This window comes from Corythoichthys intestinalis, chromosome 8 (assembly GCF_030265065.1).
Source record: "Corythoichthys intestinalis isolate RoL2023-P3 chromosome 8, ASM3026506v1, whole genome shotgun sequence".
NCBI classification, from domain to species: domain Eukaryota; kingdom Metazoa; phylum Chordata; class Actinopteri; order Syngnathiformes; family Syngnathidae; genus Corythoichthys; species Corythoichthys intestinalis.
The window spans coordinates 53,063,293-53,085,861 of record NC_080402.1 but is presented as its reverse complement, the minus strand read 5'-3'; the positions used below and the strand labels follow the sequence as shown (position 1 = coordinate 53,085,861).

The following is a 22,569-nucleotide window of genomic DNA, read 5'->3' as shown; positions in this document are numbered from 1 at the left end:
TTTTTTCCCCATTCTTCACAGTTTTAAATAAAACTGAGCAGTTAATAAATTTTCTGGTTCTTACTTTGAATATATGTGTGTTACAGTTTTGCATCGGGAGAAAATACTTGTACTGTTTCTTGTAAATTTTAAAGCAAGTACTTTTGTACTTGAGTAATTTTTTTCTTAGATACTTGTACTTTTACATACGTAATTTTTGCACCTGTATCTGTACTTTGTACCTACTTTGTACGTACAAAAAAAAAGTGAGTACTTCATCTATCACTGGAAAAGCTTGATAGACCAGACATCATGCCGATGAAAATAATTACAGCTTTGTTACTCTCTTGACTTTGGGAGTTTTGAATGTACCAGTTTTGTTTGTTTGTTTTTTTTCCCTGAGATGCGTCAGTAATATCCCTCTCCCACTGGACAAAAAACCCATGTCAACCCACTAACAATCGGCTTTTGGTGGCAGTGGGAAAGGTGCAGCGACCCGCCTCGACCCGTGTCAATCAACCCGCCAAGCGACCCGCGTTAAAATCACCTCGGCTCTGATCGTCATGCAGTGTGAAAGCAAAACCCCGGGTCAACAGTCAACACCCTAATCTACGTGGTGACGTAGGCTCTTACGTGATGCGTCATCACAATGTGCCAGTCGCCTCCTATTTAACACGCCCCACAACCGTAGTTACGTCGATGTTCACAACAAAGCTAGTAGAAGAAGAAGGAGCCAGTAGTGCACCACATTGAACAACATGTCCCAGCATTCGAAAGATGATGAGACCTGCCAGCTCCTTTCCATCCATGGAGAAAGGAGGCTTCCATGTTGGTCTGCATTGTTTACTTCCTTGAACTGAATGAATTCGGTCGCACTTGTCGACGCGCATCTTAGCGTGGTGACCTTACGCACGGCTGAGGAGGGGTGGGGGTTTTAGACGGGTGAAAAAAAAACAAGACATGGCTTTTTTTTGTCAATGGGAAAGGTGCCAAATGCCAATTGCTAGTGGGTTGCATCGGCTTGGAAAAAAACGCGCGTTGACCCACTAGTTCCAGTGGGAAAGGGGCATAAGAGAGGAGGGCGAGGGTTTGATGGTGTCGTAAATATGTAAAAGTGAATGTAAATGATGAAGAGAAGGGGGCACCAGAACAGTACCTGGGGCACGCCTTAAATAATGGAAAATGGGATGGATTTGAAGCACTTGATTTTAGTAAAGTGATTTTTGCAATAAGGTAAAATGTGAAAAAAAGGATGCCTGTGGCAGCTTGTGTGGAGATCCAATTGACAGGCGGATTGCTTGGATTTCTGATAGTGTTCTTTGACTGCTGAGGTAAGCCAGGAGCTAGAATGGGAGTCAGAGTGCTAAATCGAGGGACTGATCCAAAATCCAATAAAGTAATACAAAACTATCGTCAACAAAATGCTGTAGATGCCAATGCCTGTGAGTCAATATACCGGTAGTACAATTTAGAATCATTACACAGTTTGTTCTTCTCTTTAATATGAAGCCTGCCTGCTTATTATCTAAGAATGTATATACACAAAAACTCAACAGGTTTCACACAGACATGAAATTTAATGTGTGTACTTGACTTAAAAAAAAATTAACAAGACTCCAAATGACTTGATTTAACATTTGTAGATAGCATTGGAGGAGGTTGTGATGCTACAATCATTATAGCCTGTCTAAAACAGTATAATTGTGACTCGACATTTATACATTAATGTACTGTATATAAAAATGTAGTAGCGCTTCTATAACTTTTGTGCTTGTCTCCCCCCCATCTTTAGGACGATGTCTGTGATGGCACCATAACGGAGCCAGACAAGTGAGTTAAATCTTGCATCTTTTATGTTTAAACAAAGATGCTGAATTATTTGGACTCTTTTTAAAGTAATTACTCTATTTTAAAAAAAATAACATTTTGGTGCAAATTCTAGTTGTGTGAAAAATAATTTGAATCGGAAAATTGTTTTATAATATTAATATATTGCAATATCATTATGAATCTGTCTCAAAATCAACAGCTGTTGGTCAATTCGTAAAGTGAAAGCTTGTGAGAACGAATGGTCGGATGGTGGTCGGCATTGGTGGAATGTAACGAAGTAAAAGTACTTCATCATTACTGTACTCAAGTACATTTTTGTGTATCTGTACTTGAGTACCAATATTAAGTAGTGCGTTTTACTTCATTTTACAGCACGCACATTTTACGTTACTCCACTACTTTCCAAATTGTCACCTGCGTTAGTTGCTTTTGTTTGTTTTTCTCTCATTGTAAATTGCTAGTTTTGTTTTCATCCCTCCAGCGCAATCAATAAGCCTTGTGCAACTATACCGAGAGCAACAGGAGTACAAGGGAGATTAGGCAGGTGACCAAGATATTGACCAATTAAAAAAAACTACATTGAGAGCAGCACACCTTCAAATGGGTGCTGCTCACTCTTGTACAGTAAGTGGGGGTATGCACTTGATCGTTGTTTGTAATCTGCCATTAAGATAAGTTTAGGAGTTTTTTAAAAATCTTTTTAAGCTTCGTTTTACAGTGCAGTCAATTTCATTTTTCTCCCATTCTGTACGGTTATATAATACATTTAAAATATAAATATGTACAGTATGTCACATTTTTTCATTGGGAGAAAATACTTTTACTTTTTACTTGTAAGGTAAATTTTAAAGAGAGTACTTTTGTACTTTTGAGTATTTTTATGACTTCTTCCACCTCTGGTGGCCTGAAGGGTCGATGGTGCGAATTGGCTGCCTCACTTCTGTCGGACTGCCCCAGGGCAGCTGTGGCTACAGTAGTGGCTTACCACCATTGCGTGCGGTGTGAAAGAATAATGCGATGTAAAGCGTCTTTGAGTGTCCAAAAAACCTGCTATATAGATCCAAGGCATTATACAGTGCCTTGTGAAAGTAGACGGCCCCTCTTGAACTTTTCAACCTTTTGCCACATTTCAGGCTTCAAACATAAAGATATAAAATTATTATTTTTTTGTTAAGAATCAACAACAATTGGGACACAATGGTGAAGTGGAATGAAATTTATTGGACATTTTATACATTTTTAACAAATAAAAACCTGAAAAATGGGGTGTGCAATATTATTCGGCCACTTTACTTTCAGTGCAGCAAGCTCACTCCAGAAGTTCGGTGAGGATCTCAGAAGTCTGAATGATGCAATGTTGTCCTAAATGACTGATGATGATAAATAGAATCAATCTTTGTGTAATCAAGTCTCAGTATAAATGTACCTGCTCTGTGATGGTCTCAGGGTTCTGTTTAAAGTGCAAAGAGAATCATGAAGACCAAGGTACACACCAGGCAGATCCAAGATACTGTTTTGGAGCAGTTTAAAGCCAGATTTGGAAACAAAAAGATTTGACTTGCAGCTGTAATTGCAGCAAAATATTAATGCAAGGGGGCTGAATAATATTGCACACACCACTTTTCAGGTTTTTATTTGTTAAAAAAGGTATAAAATAGCCAATGAATTTTGTTCCACTTCAAGTTTGTGTCCCAATTGTTGTTGATTCTTGACAAAAAAATACAATTTTATATCTTTGTGTTTGAAGGCTGAAGGCGAAAGGTTGAAAAGTTAGAGGGGGCCCGAATACTTTAGAAAGGTATTGTACATATATGAATTGGTTTTAACAGCTGAAAACAATGTCCTCAACTGGCACCAGCTATTTGAAAATAGTAAATTAGCACATAATACCTAATGCATATTCGTATACCCATACCCATTACAGCTTGATGTTTTTGGTTTTTGCTCTTTGATCCAGTGTACCGAAAGAGGAAGTGGAGCTGACCAGTGAATGCGTCAATAAAGACAGTGAAAGAGTTGGACCTGATTTCTTTGAGCTTCTGACAGTACTTGGAAAAGGAGCCTATGGCAAGGTGTATGTTTGTTTCTGGGTGTATGTGCATGTCATAGTCATTATTTTTTTTGCTGCCCTATAACCACAAAATATTTCACTGTAATTTTTCTCACCAATTAATAAGGAGTAAACCTTGAAATATTCAGGAAACAATAAACAATAAATATTATAAATAATAACAAAAAGCAATTGGCAATATTTTTGTCGATTCAAATGTGTCAGAATTGTTAACGATACATTCGTGATACACTTGATACCTGTGGTGTGTCAAAATTCCTCACATTTTTCATGACATTGCAGGATGAAATTAAAAATATTTAATATTTCAAACAAAATGGCATGGTTCTCTTAGAAAACCCCTCCATTGAAAACACACCAATGCAATTCTGCACATGCTTTAAGTATTTTTTTGTATACATGAGACAAGCCACAACATTATGTCTACTTGAAAAAAAATCAAATGATAAGAGGAAAAAGTACTGTAAACTTATTTTAAAGAATTAGCCTTTATAATGTGGATCACATTGTTGATATTGTATTGTGGTGTTACAATGATTCTCAACCATTCTGAGCTACGGTAGGATAGACCATGAGGTTTGCAGTTGAAAATTATCAAAATTTACTTAATGTGTCATAAGCATAATATTCATTACAAATATGTATTTTTTCATTTCTCTATGGAAGCAACGGTGAAAGGCTAGACAGTAATATACCTTCACTATTAGATGGCAGAAGGTACAAAATATCTTTGTCTTTCATTTGCCATTCATACTGCATTCTGCAAGTATATCAGTTTTGATTTCATTTAAACAGGCCCACGTTTCACACTAAGTACATCAGTGAGTTAATTGTAACAAGCTTTTTCTGTGGTAAAATAGTTTCATATCTTAATTTGTAATGTCTTATGTTGGATACCTTTTAACAAACAAAGACATTTTCTGTTCAGTTTTCCGATAATTACTTTTTAACCGACATTCCGATATTGTTTTAACTCCAAAAATCCGATACTGATATCAAACCGATATCGATTTATGCAGTTGTGGACTTAACATATTGTGATTAATTGTATTGTGATGCCCCACTGGAAGCTTTCATAATGATAAATGTAACAAATTCTGTGAAAAGTAAAGAGCGTATCTTCAACTAAAGTTATGAAAAAAGTGCCTGTATTGCACTACTATATTTATTGTTGAAAACAAAATAGTTCAAACATCAGTTTTTCGGATTTATTGCAAGTGAAAAGTGTCAATAAGACACTTATTCTGTCCTCAATGTGTGTGTGGGTACACAAATCGACAGATGGCGAACAAATCAGGCTCTAAAGAGAAGTCAGACGCTGGAGTAAAGTTGAGTTGGCGTCACTGTGGTCATCTTGAGAAGAGCGCTGATGCTTTTTTTTTTTTTTTTGTAAAACTGAAAACAACAAAACATTGTATCAGTAATATCAAATATACAGTGGTACCTCTACATACGATCGCTTCGACATACGAACTTTTCGACATCCGACGTAAAATTTGACGCGCCATTTGTTTCTACATCCGACGACATGCTCGAAATACGACGACAATGGCAGCACCGCAGACGAATGCACGGCGGATTTTCTTGTGCGACAAATCAACACTGGTTTCAGAAAAGGTTGGTACAGGTGGTGAAACAAGGAAAAAGTTGACGCTTACCTTCTAAATGAAGATGCAAATGACAGAAAAATATGAGCGTAGGGTGGGCATCCGTGAAATGGCTCAACAATACATCTCCACGATCCTCCTCCGACCATCGTTCGCCAGTCTTTATAAGTTAAGCTGACAATTCTTATTGTGGTAACATCTCCAGAGAAATCGCCAACTTCGCCACGTTTTTATCATTTATTTCACAACTTATTCAAAACAAAAACACCTTCTGTCTGCCGCAATTGACGGTGTTAAGAAAACATTCAAAGTGAAAGTGAAACTCAAGCTCACCAGTCTGCCTCTGGCACGTCAGCACCGCGGTGTGTTCAGGGTCAGCAAAAAACGTCCGCCACATTAGAACCCGATTCGTTACATTAATACAGGAATTATTATTATTATTATTATTATTACGATTTTGATTTATAATTTATTTGTTTTGCTATGTGTAATTGCCATTTGTAATAGTACCAGCAGTATTTTTTAAGGATTTAGTGAAGGTTTTTGGGCTGTGGAACAAATTAATGGAATTATAATGTATTCCTATGGGAAAATCCTGCTCGACATACGACCATTTCGACTTACAAACAAGGTCCTGGAACGGATTAACTTCGTATGTAGAGGTACCACTGTAGTCACAAAAAAAACTGAAAACAACAAAAGATGTCAATAATATGAAATAGTCACAAAATAAAGTATACCCCACATGTCAATTTGAATAGCAACTGTTAGTACAGCGTGCAAGCAATGAAATAATGTGACCACATTTGACCACAAATGCAAACAAAACGAATCTCCAATAAACTACAAAACACTCATGAGTATAAATCAAAGGAAGAATATAACTTATTATTGATGCTTAAATAAGGCACAAACAACGCGGTGAGATGGCAAGTACTACTAAGGTACACGGTCTGCAGATGTTAGCTCGTCCATTTAGCCCTCTTTACAATGAGCTCACGTCGAAATATCCGTTTACATGGTGACTCTGCGACACCAAGACGCAACAATTGTGTTGCGGAATGGCCTCGCCTTTAAATGCTGACAGTGAAAACAGAAGGCGAAGACGCAAACTTATGCTTCCAGCCTCCAAAGCGGAACGATTCGATTGCGGGGATGTTGCTGCAACCATATGCATAGAACTCTCTCGCTCCGATGACGTCGGCACTCACAAACGTCACTTTGGGCGTGCGCAGTCGCTGCTAGCAAACATTCAAAACGGCAAACATAGCGGAACGGCGGCACTAATTTACTATTTTTGTAATTTTTTAATTTAAATATATTTTTTTGTTTTTGTGCCTTTTAAAGCAAAAACACATGGACGCCATGGCTTTTTTTTTATTGACAAGCAATGTCACAATCATTTAAACTTGTAAAGAAGAGCAAACGTACAAGAAAAACGTGAGGAAAAAATAAATACTGGAGAAAAACGTGACTAAAAGTATAAAACGTATGAGGGGAAAAAACAAGAAAAAACAACTAAATTCTTCGAATGGGTGGGTGCGTTGTCTTCCGGGCTGAGGAGGTTGTTGTCAAGGAAGTGCATCATTGGCAGTCGCCTTGTAAAACTGCACTGTCCTCTAGAACCTTTTCACACGGAATTGCGACATTGATCGAATGGAGACAGAACCAAGTCGGAACCATGTAAATGCAAACATGAAATTTGTTGTATTTTTGGATGGTCAGCATGTAAACGGCTTCTAAATCAGCAGAAAGTGCTGGAACCTATTAAAACTAATTACACCTAAGTCCTAGCAGAGGGCGAAAAAACACCAAACACACAGGCAGGCAATAAGTGTACATGACAGCACTGCCATATGCATATTGGCCCAAAACCGATAATGAAAAACCAGTGTTGATGTTATCCGGTATCATTGTAAATTGCTTTTATCAGCCGATGTTATCGCACTCGATAATATCGGATAACTAATTCTCTTTCTTAGTGTCCTAAAAGTATCATACAATTTCTTTAGGTTTTCCAGGTCAGAAAGGTCCAAGGTGCCATGGCAGGAAAGGTATTCGCCATGAAAGTTCTCAGAAAGGTACCTTTAAGTATATTCCTTTACCACCTCGAGAAAGGTAAATTTTCCAAAATTTTCTCTAATCATTTTGCACTTCCATGTGTTCCTAATTCAGGCCAAAATCGTATGCAATGCTAAAGACACTGCTCATACACGAGCGGAGAGGGAGATCCTGGAGACAGTGAAACATCCTTTCATAGTGGATCTTCTTTATGCCTTCCAGACTGGTGGGAAACTCTACCTCATATTGGAGTATTTAAGTGGTAAGATACCGAGTGTCCTACTTGTGCAATGTAAATCAAAAGTTAAAATCAAAGCCAAAGTCAGTATTGGTGGCCATTGATTTAATTATAACACAAAATGCACATCATCATGCGGATCTTCTTGAAGTTGGACACTTAAGTGTGACCTTACGCTACACGAACATAGGTCTATTTAGTGACTTGTTAGAATCGTGCATAGGTTAAAAGTTCTCCGTCGTAATGATGGAAATCTGCCAACGGAGTGCTGGTGAGTGGAAATACGTGAGAGAATAGGGCCTATGATTCACAAGCATTGGTGATAGATACAGTTGTTGTTGAATCCTCCCTTGCAATGTTCCCTCTAAGCATACACAGCGCACAAAAATGTCACACTCCATCTTTAAGAAAAAACTTAAAACTCATCTCCTAGCAATGTATGCATAATAAGCTGATTCTTTGAATAACATTACTAAGGTGTCTCATATCAAATTCAATCAATGTAACCAGAATTGTGAAATTGTCCATAGTTAATTGTATGTATGGGTACAGGTGTGTGTGTGCTAAAAACTTTAGCTTCTTTGGAGTGTCTTTTTCGCGCATCTTATCATACGAACTGCTTGCATATGTCCATGAACTGTATATCTTGAATGATGTGTGAATAAACTGAACTGAAATGCAAACAAAATCTATGCAGCGCACAAAATAAAATTCAACAGAAACGTAGAGTCACTTGGACTTCTGTTGGCGCCGCAGTGATGTGTCAGCGCGACACTCCTATTGGTGCCTTCGATACGGCAACGCGACTCTCCCATTGGTGGGTTACTACACCACGATTGTAAATAGTAATAGTAATAGTAGAGGTGCATGACCTGGGTTGGTGAGGAGATAAAGAATGAAAAAGTTAAGAGTCCTGTGTGAAGCAATATTCCGCTGCCGATTTTTGCCAGCGTTACAGCATAAGTTAATATATAATATTAGAACTGATATAATCTAGTTTATTAGACAACATATTGTTTTCTGTACCATTTTGCAACGTAACTCAATGAGCAACAGGTGTCTAGCCAATAATATGATTGAGTTCACTTTACTTACGCAGCCAATTATAGCATTGACAGTGTTGTGCATATTTGCTCTGCACATTTGCGCCATGCAAGTTAGCTAGCCAACAATAGTGCAGCAGAGTTAAGAGATGCAAATGCAAATCCATTATCATGGGAAAAGGAACAGGGCAGCGATACTACACTCATCAAGCCAAAGTAAAAAAGCAATGCGGTTCTTTTAAGGTGAAATTGCTTTCGGAGTATGTGCAAATAAAGGAACAAGCAGTGAAATTTGAGTGAGATTTTTAAAAATGTTTTATTTTAAACCCGTCTGTATAGATGCTTTGACACAGAGAATAGGAAGCTTGAGTGTCCTAATTGTCTGAACAGTGTGTGGGAATTTGTTATATTCCCATTGTGGTTGTTCATTGTTTTATGTATTAACTCGCATGTTACAACTGGACCTTACCCAGGCCAAAGCTGGACTCTTTCTATGGTTAAAGCAGGACCCTCACATGTAACATAGTACACATTTCAGTACACAGATTTTTGTCTTTTTCATTTTAAGTGGGCCAAATCAATTAGTATTAAAAGTAAACTAATGAAAATTACTGCTGTAATTTCTTTCTTTTCTTAAGTCATGTAACTTGCTGTGATCCAAGGTTTTGAACAGATGTGATACCGGTGTGTGGCCACAGCGTACACATCTGATGTTGCTCACAGTGGTCTGCAGTGTGCTCAGGGAGCTTGTGTGTCTGCTCAGACACGTGAAAAATTAGAAGGAACATTGCTCTCATCATGTTTTTTTTTTTAATATTAGAATTTTTGTCGTGCTCAAAACAAATACATACCACTAGACGCCAATAATGACCCAAATGAACTCTATAGATGCACTGCAGGCGTCATCACCTTCATAATATGTCGCAGTCCTCTGCTGGGTTTTAGCTTCTAATTTCTCGTTATGAATCAGGCTCAATTATTATAAAACAACAAGGTTAAGCTATTCAATTGGAAAGAATCTAGTGTCTGTGCAGTTTGCCTATGAACACTTTCCAATTCTTAATTTGTCATTGGCTTTTGACATAACAAAAAGACTGCTAGATCATGGCCTGATTTATATATTCTTCTTAGAATACACATTTTCACTGATTCACAAAAAAAAAAACCCTTCAAGCTATTGTTATTGAAATACAGTTACACTAAAACGTCTTTTTAGGTTGATTTACCTTAACTGAATTAACCACCTCAGCAATATTATCCCCCTCAATATTTTGTCTTGGCAATGTGGCAAAAAAACGGAAACAGTATTTCAAATGATTTTCATTCACTTTAATTCATAAACATGGGTGCTCAGGCCATGTCGGGGTGATTGTTGGACGTGTTTTTCGTCAAATGTCAGCAGTAAAAGAGCAGCTGGTGGGTGCTCGGGCCATGTCGGGGTAATTGTTGGAAGCGTTTTTCGTCAAATGTCAGTAGTCAAAGAGCAGCTCGGGTACCCGAAGAGCTGAACTACTGAACTTAATGCAGTATAGTAAAACTGTATAGATCTCTTTCAGAAGTTAACAATATAAAGGATGTATAGAATAAAAATATATTTTTAGCAATGCAGAAAGTACAATCTCACCTCATCTGCTATATGTTTAGAGGGACTGCACAATTGACCCTTTGTTTGGAAAAGCTGCAGTTCATGTTTTTCATCTAACATTTAAGAATGTTAGATGTTAAAACATTTTCTGTATCATTACAATTACTTTCCATTATGGAAAAGTTTTACCGATTGAACAAATGGTTGTTAATTACACTTTAACTGTACTCCTTAAAATTAGACTAAAATTTGAATTGATGTCTTATCGTCACCAGGAGGAGAGCTATTCACACAATTGGAGAAAGAAGGCATCTTCATGGAAGACACTGCTTGGTATGGATTGCTTTTCCTGTTGCAGAGAATTTAAAAGTAATATTTTATACAGTTTTGATTTGCTGTTAAGTTAAACATCAGGATATGAGGAAGAATCCTTTTTCTCATCCTGAAATGCATTGTAGTTTTTCAGTTACAGTAGCTGCCTTTGCACTCTTGTTTTTAAAAAAAAAATTTTTTTAAGACTGTATATGGCATCAAAACTTTAGGAAACTACTTTTTTATTCATTTTTTTAGCAAATATGTCTATTCTTTAATTTTGATCATTGATTAAAGCAATTTGTGTGTGGGCAGTTTTTATCTAGCAGAGATCATACTGGCTCTTGGTCACCTCCACTCAAATGGAATTATTTATCGAGACCTCAAGCCTGAGAACGTCATGCTTAATCACCAAGGTAAAATAAGACGATGCATTTTGAACTACAACGCATGCATTTAAGTTTTGTTTGAAACTTAAATCTGTACCAGTCTTCTTATGCAAGGATTTTTTTTTTTCTTTTTTCTTTTTTAAAAAACATTCTGCATTATTACAACAGGATTCCAACTAGAGCTGGGCGATATGGCCTAAAAGACTTATCACAATTAATTGAGCAGATTAACCTCAATAATGATAAATGACGATAAATTCGCCCAAGCGGACTGTTATATAATTTGAAAATCTGAATCAATGTATGAAATACAAATTAAGTTTCTCGTTGATGTATTTCAATTTAACGTGCTTAACAATTGTACATTACATGTAAACATAAAGTACATAAAAATATCTTGTAAACAATATGCATTCAAGAAGTATAAACTTTTAAAACTGCTTGAATACCTTGAACAATGTACAACATTGTAAATAATTGCTATGGCCACTGTGTAAAAATGTCATTGTAAAACAAATGACTTAAAACATGAGGTGCTTCAAACAGAGGACCGAGTATCTGATACCTTATTGTTCATGGCTGCTGTGACATGATGACTCAACGTAAGTGTTTACTTCAAGCTTTCAGGTTTTTTTTCCTGAAGATTTTCTGAAATACACGTACGCACACATACACGTTAAGCTATACTGCTCTATATCTTATGCCAATGAAACATTTAAGATTTTATGATAGCAGTAATGACACAGAATAAAGCAAGCACATACAGAAAAATATCTGTAGCCATTAAACGGTCATATTATAGGCTATACTGTTGGTTTGCACTTAATGTTAAATGCTAAGCTGATTCATTGTAAATTGTCCTGTTATAAAAGCTAGCAGAGAAGACCCCCCCCCCCCCACACACACAAACACACAGAGATTAAAAAAGAAAAAGGAAAAAAAAAAAAGCGACATACTGATTGCCGGATGCAGTCCGTCCCCAAATACGTAACTGCTCTTGCATCCACTCATTGAGTTCAGCTGCTTCATCAAAGTTAGAACTGCTGTCGGTGGTGATGGCGACTCCGTCCCACTCAGAGAACATTTGTTTCAGGTTCTGAACAATCATTTCCCCTGTGTGGTCGTCCGGGAAATAGGCTGTAATCCTGCACCCAGGTGCGCAGCTCCCCCTTGTTGTCATGAAATAGACTGTCAAACTGTTGTAGTGCTCCATGGTTCGTCGTCCAGACAACCGACGTCGAGTTCTTTCTTTGCACCAACACCACACTATGAGTGTCGAAGAATGCTATACTTGAAATGCCTGTGGCCTGGCTACTGGTAGCCATTTCACTCTGGTCTGACTACATCGCGTTCACTTGTAGCGATAGCGTAACGGTTGATAGCGACGTGCTTCTGTTTGTTTGATTTTCTGACAGCAATGTGACTTCAGATGTGAGCACTGTACTGTACTTTCTTAAAAGGGAATGGGCATAGCCAAACAACACATAGTCAAAGCGGGCTGAAGAGACTTTAATTTTTTTCGTTTCATTAAAACAACGAATTTACTGACAGTCAAAATTACGTCGGTCGTTGTGAACCGTCTTGGTAACGGTAAATTTTCGCTAAACCGGCCATCTCTACCTTGTGTATCTAATCTGAGTGTTGGTGCCACATGGTGAACGCATTGTGTGGATGCATGCAGATTGATTATAATACTTGCGGAGTAGATCCGGCTGCCGTGGAATGTAGCCTTTAGGCTTACTGTTTATAGGTTATCTTCTAAGAGTATCTTTGTTAGCGATCGACTGATATGGGTTTTTCAGGAATGATACCAATAGTAGTTAGAGGGGCTGATAACTGATTTTTGGAGCTGAGAGTCAATTGCAGTAAAAGTGTAAAAATTGTTGTTAAAAATTTGAATAATGCAAACACTGAACGTCATTGAAATGCCTCTAAAGCATGTTAAATAATCACACAAATAGAAAATAATAGCTCCAGAAGTGCCCGAATTTCCTAAACTCAGAAACATCTCTTATAAAGTTGAATAAAAGGTTAAATCATAGACTTCATAATGTATTGACGGGGCACAGGGCCGATAAATAGGGGGCCTGCATTGTTGGCGAGGCTGTCAAAGCTGACTGAGTGAATTCACAAAGAGGTTTTTTCGTTGAAAATTATTGTGAATAAATGCTTAAATCCCCGAATTCTTTATAGATATGGACGTAAAACATCTCGATTCTTGGTTAAAAGCAAAAAAAACAAACGTGCAGTTAGCATTTATTTTACGTAAATATGTCGAAGTACAATGCTAGTCTGTTAATCAATGTAGCTTGCGGCCGCCTTATGTAAACAGAGCTTTTCTGGTGAAAATTCTTGTGAATAAATGCTTAAATCCCTGAATTCTTTATAGATATGGATGTAAAACATCTCGATTCGTGGTTTAAAGCAACAAATTAAAAATAACATGCAGTTACCATTTATTTTACGTAAATATGTCGAAGTACAATGCTAGTTTGTTAATAAATGTAGGTAGCGACCGCCTTAAGTAAACAGAGTACTGCAAATGTTCACTTTTCTCTGACAATTGTATTTAAAGGACATATCAAGTTAACAGACTTTGGCCTCTGCAAGGAGTCAATTCATGATGGAATCGTCACACATACATTTTGTGGCACCATAGAGTACATGTAAGTATCAATCGCTTGCTTGCTCGCTCACTCGCTCACTCTTTTGCTGACTCTGTGTTGCAGGGCACCTGAGATTCTGACAAGGTCAGGACATAACAAAGCAGTAGACTGGTGGAGCCTTGGGGCCCTGATGTATGACATGATGACTGGATCGGTAAGATGAAAGTGTTGGAGAGGTTAAATGACAACTAGAACATGAAAACAAGCAATTATTTGTTTCCGTATCAGTGCATCACCTCATTAGAATTTCTGAGCTGTTGTGGTAGTGTGGGCTAAAGAGGATTTCTTTTTGGGGGATATAGCCCATTCACAATTGATTGCTAAGTGGCTGACATTTATTGGCGTATTGCCTCACTTGTTCCCGCTTGTCTCTACCCAATCGTGACGGAATACCGGATTGCTACTGTGCATGCATGAACTTTCTCTGGAGCGTTGACGGCAATTATAGATATGTATGTGATATATTAAACAATAAAAATCATTTTTTCTTTAATGAATTTGTTTTTAAGTGTTCATAAGAAAGCATCCAATTATTATACCGTACACAGAAGAAAACACAATGCCTATAAATGTGGAATCAGTTTTAATGTGCTTTTTTTAAGTGACATGATTGTTATTTAAGCTTGCAAAGCACATACCTTATTTTAAATTGATTGGGTTTGTTTGTTTTTGCAGTAATAGTAATGTTGTCACAGTAATTTGTTTCATTTTCTTATCATCCTTCTCCCTAGCCGCCATTCACTGCGGAAAACCGTAAAAAGACCATTGATAAGATCTTGAAATGTAAACTTAATCTGCCTCCCTATCTGACCATCGATGCCAAGGACCTCATCAAAAAGGTCTGTAATGCAAATAATAATAGCGAGTTGATTTTAACTAGTTGTTTTTAACCAGAGAATAAATAACATTTTCTGAACTATACTGAGCCAGTTCCAGAAAAACTGCGTCATTTACAACTTTAAGCATCTTCATGATTTATTGAGGGAATACTTGAAAAGCTCTTTTTCAAATCCATGTTGCATTGAAAACAAAAACACTTGAAAATTAAACTTGACAACTTGGAATATAAACGGCAATTCTAAATGTTAACCAATTACAACATATAGAGGAATTGTATATCTGTTGCCGTACCATGGAATTTTGCATCGCAAACAATGTAAAAGAAATTTCTAGTCTTATTCACACAAGCTGTCCAACATATAGAAAGTGAATTCCAGTTTGAAAATATGCAGACATTTCATTTGTAAGTAGAAGATTATCATTTAAAATGGGACTCTTTTTTTTTTCTTTCTTTCGCCAGCTGTTGAAGAAGAATCCAGCCCAAAGACTTGGCTCCAGTAAAGGAGACTGCGCAGAAATTAAAGTAACTGCCATTTGCATTCCTGTCAGAGCTGGGGTACCAAACACATTGCAGTTCAAAGGACACATCCTAAAAAATAGGCCAGACATGTAAATTTACACCCCAAACCCTGAGAATAAGAAAATATTTTTCACACACCAGCAACTCTATGCCACAACTATAAATAATATTATTTGTTTATAAAATTGTAACTAGTACGTTTTTTATTCATTAAGGCTGCAGCTATCAAATACAGTGAAGAAAATAAGTATTTGAACACACATTTGAACTAAGTTCTCCTACTTAGTAATCATGGAGGGGTCTGAAAATTTCATCATAGGTGCATGTTCACTATGAGAGAGATAATCAAAAAAGAAAAATCCAATAATCACAATGTACATTTTGTAACGATGTATTTGTGTGAGACAGCTGCAAATAAATATTTGAACACCTGAGAAAACTAATGTTAATATTTGGTACAGTAGCCTTTGTTTGCAATTACAGAGGTCAAACGTAGTTTTTCACCAGGTTTGCACACACTGCAGGAGGGATCTTGGCCGTCCAGTCAGTCAGGTTTCTGAGCTGTTGCTGAGAAACACGGAGTTTGAGCTCCCTCCAAAGGGTTTCTATTGGGTTTAGGTCTGGAGACCGGCTAGGCCTTAGTAGAACCTCGTTATGCTTCGTATGGAGCCACTCCTTTGTTTTCCTGGCTGTGTGCTTCGGGTCATTGTCATGTTGCAAGACCCAGGCACGACCCATCTTCAATGCTCTGACTGTAGGAAGGATGTTGGTCCCCAAAATCTCACAATACATGCCCCAGTCATCCTCTCTTTAATACAGTGCACTCATCCTGTTCCATGCGCAGAAAAACACACCCAAAGCATGATGCTACCACCTGTATGCTTCACAATAGGGATGGTGTTCTTGAAATAGTACTCATCATTGTTCTTCCTCCAAACACTGTTAGTGGAATTAGAGTGCTCTCCATAATTATTGGATTTATAATAGTGTTTTTTAGCTTCTAATAATTTTTTTTTCTCTAAATAATATGGGACATTAATGGAAAAAAGAGAAAAATTCAACCTTCAATACAAGTGCATTTATTCAGTGGGGAAAAAATCCCACATAAAGAAATAATTATTTGACATCAAATAATGTGTGTCACAATTATTAGCACCCCTGGTGTTAATATTTTGTACAACCCCCTTTTGCCAACAAAACAGAACCTAATCTTCTATAATGTTTCACAAGATGGGAAAAGACAGAAAGAGGGATCTTCAGCCATTCCTCTTTGCAGAATCTCTCTAAATCATCCAGAGACCGTGGTCCTCTCCTCTGTACTCTCCTCTTCAGCTCACCCTACAGGTTTTCAATGTGGTTGAGGTCTTGGGACTGAGATGGCCATGGGAGGAGCTTGATTTTGTGTCTGGTGAACCATTTCTGTGTAGATTTGGTCATTTGTTTAGGGTCACTGTCTTGCTGAAATACCCAGTGACGACCCATCTTCAGCTTTCGGGCAGAGGGCCATTGTCTTGCTGAAATACCCAGTGACGACCCATCTTCAGCTTTCGGGCAGAGGGCAACAGATTTTGATTTAAAATGTCCTGGTATTTCAAAGCATTCATGATGCCATGCACCCTAACAAGGTTCCCAGGGCCTTTGGAAGCGAAACAGCCCCACAGCATCACTGACCCACCCCCATACTTCACGGTGGGTATGAGGTGCTGTCTACACGCCAACAAGCTGTTTGGGAGGCATGCACGGAGAAAACCTTTCCTCACTCACAATCATAAACACAAATGTCTGGAGTTTGCCAAGTGGTATTGGGGCTTCAACTGGGACCGTGTGCTTTGGTCAGATGAGACCAAGATTGAGCTTTTTGGCAACAAACACTTGTTGAGGTAATTATCGAGGGTTGATTGAATATTTGCTTGATTGATTGAATATTTGCTTGTGCTCATATATACCATACACAATACATATTGCCATATTTTTTTCTTATTTGATATAACCAGTAAATGATTATTGCTTGCTATACTAGGTATAATGTTTAAGTGTTACAAAGTGTTAAAAAGGGTCGGGATGACAACTGCCTTGCTTCATGGCCGCATCATTGCGTAACTAGACCTTCCGGGACATCTTCAGCACCTGGCGTCTAGACTTTCGTCTAGACCTTCGAGGACAATTTTCCATTCGAGGACAATTTTCCATTCGAGGACATCTTCCATGGCCGCAGCGTTGCATAACCGAAGTGTCTGGGTCATTCTGACCACTTCACCTGTGCCCTTGCTTACACACGTGTATGTAGTTAGTACCACCTACATGCTCACACGTAGCCAACCAAAATCACATGGGTGTCTCCAGCTTGCTTTCCCCCTTCCTTCAGGGTGGCACCCTTCTGTGTTAGGACAAACCCCTAAATAAAAAGAGCAAGGAGGGTTTTTTTCCTTAGATCAATTTTGGTGACTATACAGCGTAATCTAGCATTCCTCTGTCTAGTCCCTCTTTGCTCTCCTTGGCCAAGAAAACTGAGTGTCTTCTCTCCTTATTTTTGGGTAATTTTACAAATGTCTACCTAAGGGTCTATTTTTGAACTTGACAACACTCTAAGTGGATCTGGCGTGCCACGAAAGATGCGCTTGCTGAAAAGCACCAAAAAGTTCTATTTTACTTTCATCTGACCACAAAACCTGCTCCCATGACTCTTGTGCATCATCCAAATGGTCATAGGCAAACTTAAGATGGGCCTTGACATGTGCTGATTTAAGCAGGGGAACCCTCTGTGCCATGCATGATTTCAAACCATGAAGTCTTAGTTTATTGCCAACAGTAACCTTGGAAATGGTGGTCCCAGCTCTTTTCAGGTCATTGACTAACTCCTGTCATGTAGTTCTGTGCTGATTCCTCACCTTTCTTAGGATCATCGAGACCCCATGAGGTGATATCTTACATGGGTCTCCACTCTGATTGAGATTGCTCATCATGTTTAGCTTCTTCCATTATCTAACGATTGCTCCAACAGTGGACCTTTTTTCACCAATCTGCTGGCAATTGCTCACTAGCCCTTTCCAGCCTTGTGGAGGTGAATAATTTTGTCCCTGGTGCCTTTGAACAGCTTTTTGGTCTTGACCATGTTACATGTTTGAGACTTAATGTTTGTATGGCTTGGACAGGTGTCTTTATGCTACTATCGACATCAGTGCATCTAATTCAGGATAATACATGAAGTTGAGGTGGACTTTTAATAGGGGGACTAACAGGTCTTTCAGGGTCAGAATTCTAGCTGGTAGACAGGTGTTTAAATACTTGTTTGCAGCTGTATCACACAATTGTTAAAAAAACATGTATCATGATTTCTGGATTTTACTTTTTAGATTATCTCTTTCACAATGGACATGCACCTATGAAGAAAATTTCAGACCCCTCCATGATTTCTAAGTGGGAGAACTCGCAAAATAGCAGGGTGTTGAAATACTTATTTTCTTCACTGTGTTTCAGTAATCAATTAATCAATCAATCAAGTAATCGGATAAAACTTATGTTTTAGGTAAAGAACAATTTTAAATGAGAAAAGACATTTCACCTAATATTGAACCCTGTTTTAGACAATGTCTTTATTTTAGGTGTATATTGTTGAAAACAGCCAACAATTGCATCTCAAATGTGACTAGAAAACAAAAACAACCAATGCAGTGCTTTCACTTAAAAGAACCGAAGATCTTTAAAAAAAAAAAAAAAAAAAAAAAAAAAAACTTACCAAAAAATGTCATTGCATAACAGTTCTAGTTAAGTTTTAAGTTTATGTCTGAATTGTAAGTCCTGAGGATTTTTAGTTTTTGCAGTGTTCAAAATAAATGTATTTGCTTTGTTGGAGCAAATTCGGCACCACTTGTTTTACCCATCAATGACTACCGAGCTAAAATTGACATTTAGCTTTATTGTTTTTATTTTACACCCTCATCACTTACAGCGCTGTGTTTTTACAGATTAAATGAAGCCTGTATGAAAGACAGGTTGGCCACACATCGACAGTAGTCATAATTAATAGAAAACTAGCCCCCCGCAGGGCTTACGTTACGTTAGCAAGGTACAGTAACGTCATCTTATTTATTAGCGCTACGTTAACTTAATTTTACCTTGTCCTGGTTATCGCTACTCTGCTCTCGGAGTAAATGTGGTGCCTTCAGTGGAGCGGGGGCTAAGCGGGCGGGTCGCGCGGTGGCGCCCGGGTTTCGGGGGCAGTCATCGGTCGCGGGGTCCAACCAGGGGTGTGGAAGCGTTGGCGGGGCTACGGGTAGCCAGGGCCGGGCGGGGGTAGTGTTATGCAAGCGCTGTCTTACAATGAATACATGAAACCGTGTTCACCTTGGTTTCCAGCTTCAAATGCTCCCACACTTTTAACATTTTCTGCTTTTTCTTGGTGCCTTTCTCTTCGCTTTTATTAGCTTTTTCGTCATTACCTCTATATTCATGCGTGGTTGAAATCAAATATATCCGCTGCATCTCCCTCCTTTCTTTAAGAATGTTACGTCAGTGCATTGTGCCGCATTAAAAGTAGTCTGGGTAAAACGTTATGCTTACAGCTGGCAAAATTAAATGATTCATTGCGGTGGAGAAAATTCCTCCAATTTTTAAAATCGAGTTACTCGAATTATTCGAGTAATCGGTTCAGCCCGAGTATTTATATCCTTAACAATAGTAGAATGCTGTATCCGGCACATTAAAAAAACTAAAGCTACATATTGCTATAGGGTTGTAACATTTGTAAGGCGCACCTTAATTTAATTATTATTATTATTATTATTATTATTTTTTTTTTTGACACTGCAAATATTTTCGCTGTTTCCAACTCTAATTACAGTGAAGCCTAGCGATACAAATGTGTTGTCATATTTCCCAGCCTAGCTTGTCGGAAGACTTTCAATTGTCATGTTGTCTCTGTCTTACCACCTTTTTTCCCCATGTTGTTTTGAGGTGTATTCAGTGCACTTCATATCTCCCACACACAATGCGACACTCCTTTGTGCGGGTAATGTCGCCTCGCCACATACACAATGAATGGGTTTGTCGACGGCACCAAAGAATAGAATCGGAATTGAATTAGAAGGCAATTCTATTTCATTGTACACAGTGAATGGGTTTGTTGACAGCACCATAGAATGGGATTAGAATACAGTCAGTGCAGTGACGTGCGGTCAGGGGAGGCAGGGGAGGCAGACCCTCACCTGTCATCATGACAAAAAAATAATTGTAGCATCAAATTTATATTAATATTTGTCCATTGCTCTTTATGTATGACTCATTTCAAACATTTTTATAGTCAAAATCGCTGAATTTGCCTATTTCCTGTTCAAATAAAGAAATGAAACGAGAGGTGCGGCAGCAACGAGTAAAGCCTCACCTCTGAATGCGCAATCCATAAAAAACTGGGTTGATACATGGAATTGGAGCGTGCTGGTTGCCGTACATCTGCATGTCGCCATTATAATGTTTCCAGATACGTTTATTTGACCTGATTTTCCACAGTCTGGCTAATGTCTTTAACCCTTAAAGTTTAATGTTTGTTAGCAACACATTTAGTTTTGCTGACTGGAAATAAAACCGCAGTGAAAAGGCACAGGTTGCGGCAGATGGTACTCTGCCGCACTGAAAGGGGGCGTACGTGAAACTAGACTTTCCGTCAAAAGTGGGCGCGATTAACACAACACCGGAGCTAAAAGGTTTGCTTCACACTACAGGACAGAAGATAACTCGCGCTTTTCAAACGGACTGGTACACCTGAAAAGACTGGCTATGTGGCTGTCCTTCGAAAAATCGCCTTTGCTGCTTTCCCTGCCTTTTCTTCTAAACTTGAGCCAATGTCTGGACTAACACAAGATATTGTGACATTAAAAAACTACCACGAGGCCTCAGCAAACATGAGAGCTCGACCACTCACATTCAAAGCCTGATTGCTTTAAAAACTTTTGGAAGCTCAAGGATCGATTTGGCTTTGACGAACAGCGGAAGCTCAACGGTAGCATCCACATACCTAAGGTAAAGGAAAACTGAAAGAGTTTGAAATACCTCATTAATGCAACCTGCATCCTAGCTAAACAGGAGTTAACATTTCATGGTAACGATGAGCGTGTAAGCTCTTCTAAACGTGGCATATATGTTGAACGATTACATGGTTTTGCAGAGAAAGATGAAAGGTTAGCTAGACATTTGGACACATCCACTGTGTTTTCTGGCTTGTCAAATAGAACACAGAAAGATCTAATTGAAGCAATCCTCTCCATTGAGGCATTGAGATTTTTTAAAGTAAAGGAAAATAAGGAAGACTTTTACAAAAAGGGCGTAGGTTTGCATAGGGACGGTAGGGACATAACACCACCAACTTTTCAGGATGCTAAAATTGTCCCCACCAACTTTTAAGCAACCTTTCCTTTTTTACATGATATAATGTTCAGTTATATAGAGAATTTAGATCTTTCAATAGTTCCATATGTTGTAAGGATAGAATTGACCCTACCATTATTAAGTGAATTATTTTCATTATGTTTATGTTTGCTAATAAAAACCAGACATTTATTCAGGAAGTTTTCAAAATGTTTCTTCAGCATTTTTTGAAAACAAAGGTTTGAATCGTAAAAGTTATTATCAGTAGATAAGGATTTATTTTGCATTGATCATTTTGCCCATTAATTAATTAGGTTCATATACATGAGAAATGTGGCCCTTTGCCCCCTTCATCCAATCTGTTTGGTCTTATTAATGTCCCGTCCCCAGCAAAAAGTGTACCTACATGCAGGTTATGCTGTTATATCGTCCCTACGAATGTTGAGACCAAACCTATGCCCTCCCAAAGTAACGGCGGTTTTTGTGGTGAAGGACAGGCGCAAGACCACAAAAAGTTTTCATTTAATCTTCTTTAAAAAAAAAAAAAAAAAAAAAAAAAAAAAAAAGAGCTTAGACTAAGAAAAATACAATAGAATATTTAAAAACTAAATTTTGGCCTTAAATAAAATATTCTTTTTCTTTTCACACTTTTTGTTTAGCAATCTGTAATAAATTGATTAAAGTATCAGAAATAAAAGTTTTAAAAACAACTGAATATTTCACTAAAGGTGTGGTTTTGTACACCACTCTTTACTCTCATTTATGTTGCATGAATTATAGAATTGCGACGGCCAACACATTGAGGGTGTAGAGCAAATGCATGTTATTTTCTTACTTTTACGTATCGATAATATGTACCGTGTGTGCGTGTTTTGTGAAGAATGCTGATGAGATATGAAATAACCAGTAGCCAATTGAATAAGCTACCCTTTTTGGTTTATATATTTGGAAATCTGACACTATAGGAGTCAGTGCCTCACCAACCATGAACCTCACCGCACGTTACTGAGTCAGTGGTACCTCAACTTATGAAATTAATTGGTTTTGGAAGTAGTTTCGTATTTTTAA

At 38.0% G+C, this 22,569-nt stretch overlaps 1 protein-coding gene across 1 annotated transcript in view; it reads left to right on the top strand.

Moving 5' to 3' along the window:
• LOC130920329 (ribosomal protein S6 kinase beta-2-like) overlaps window positions 1-22,569 on the top strand; it is a 42,352-nt gene that overhangs the window by 7,495 nt on the left and 12,288 nt on the right. The window contains 10 exon segments of the mRNA XM_057843449.1: window positions 1,772-1,809; window positions 3,767-3,881; window positions 7,500-7,568; window positions 7,663-7,810; window positions 10,690-10,747; window positions 11,042-11,142; window positions 13,691-13,781; window positions 13,845-13,935; window positions 14,513-14,620; window positions 15,082-15,144. Coding sequence (XP_057699432.1) covers window positions 1,772-1,809; window positions 3,767-3,881; window positions 7,500-7,568; window positions 7,663-7,810; window positions 10,690-10,747; window positions 11,042-11,142; window positions 13,691-13,781; window positions 13,845-13,935; window positions 14,513-14,620; window positions 15,082-15,144 — 882 coding nt within the window.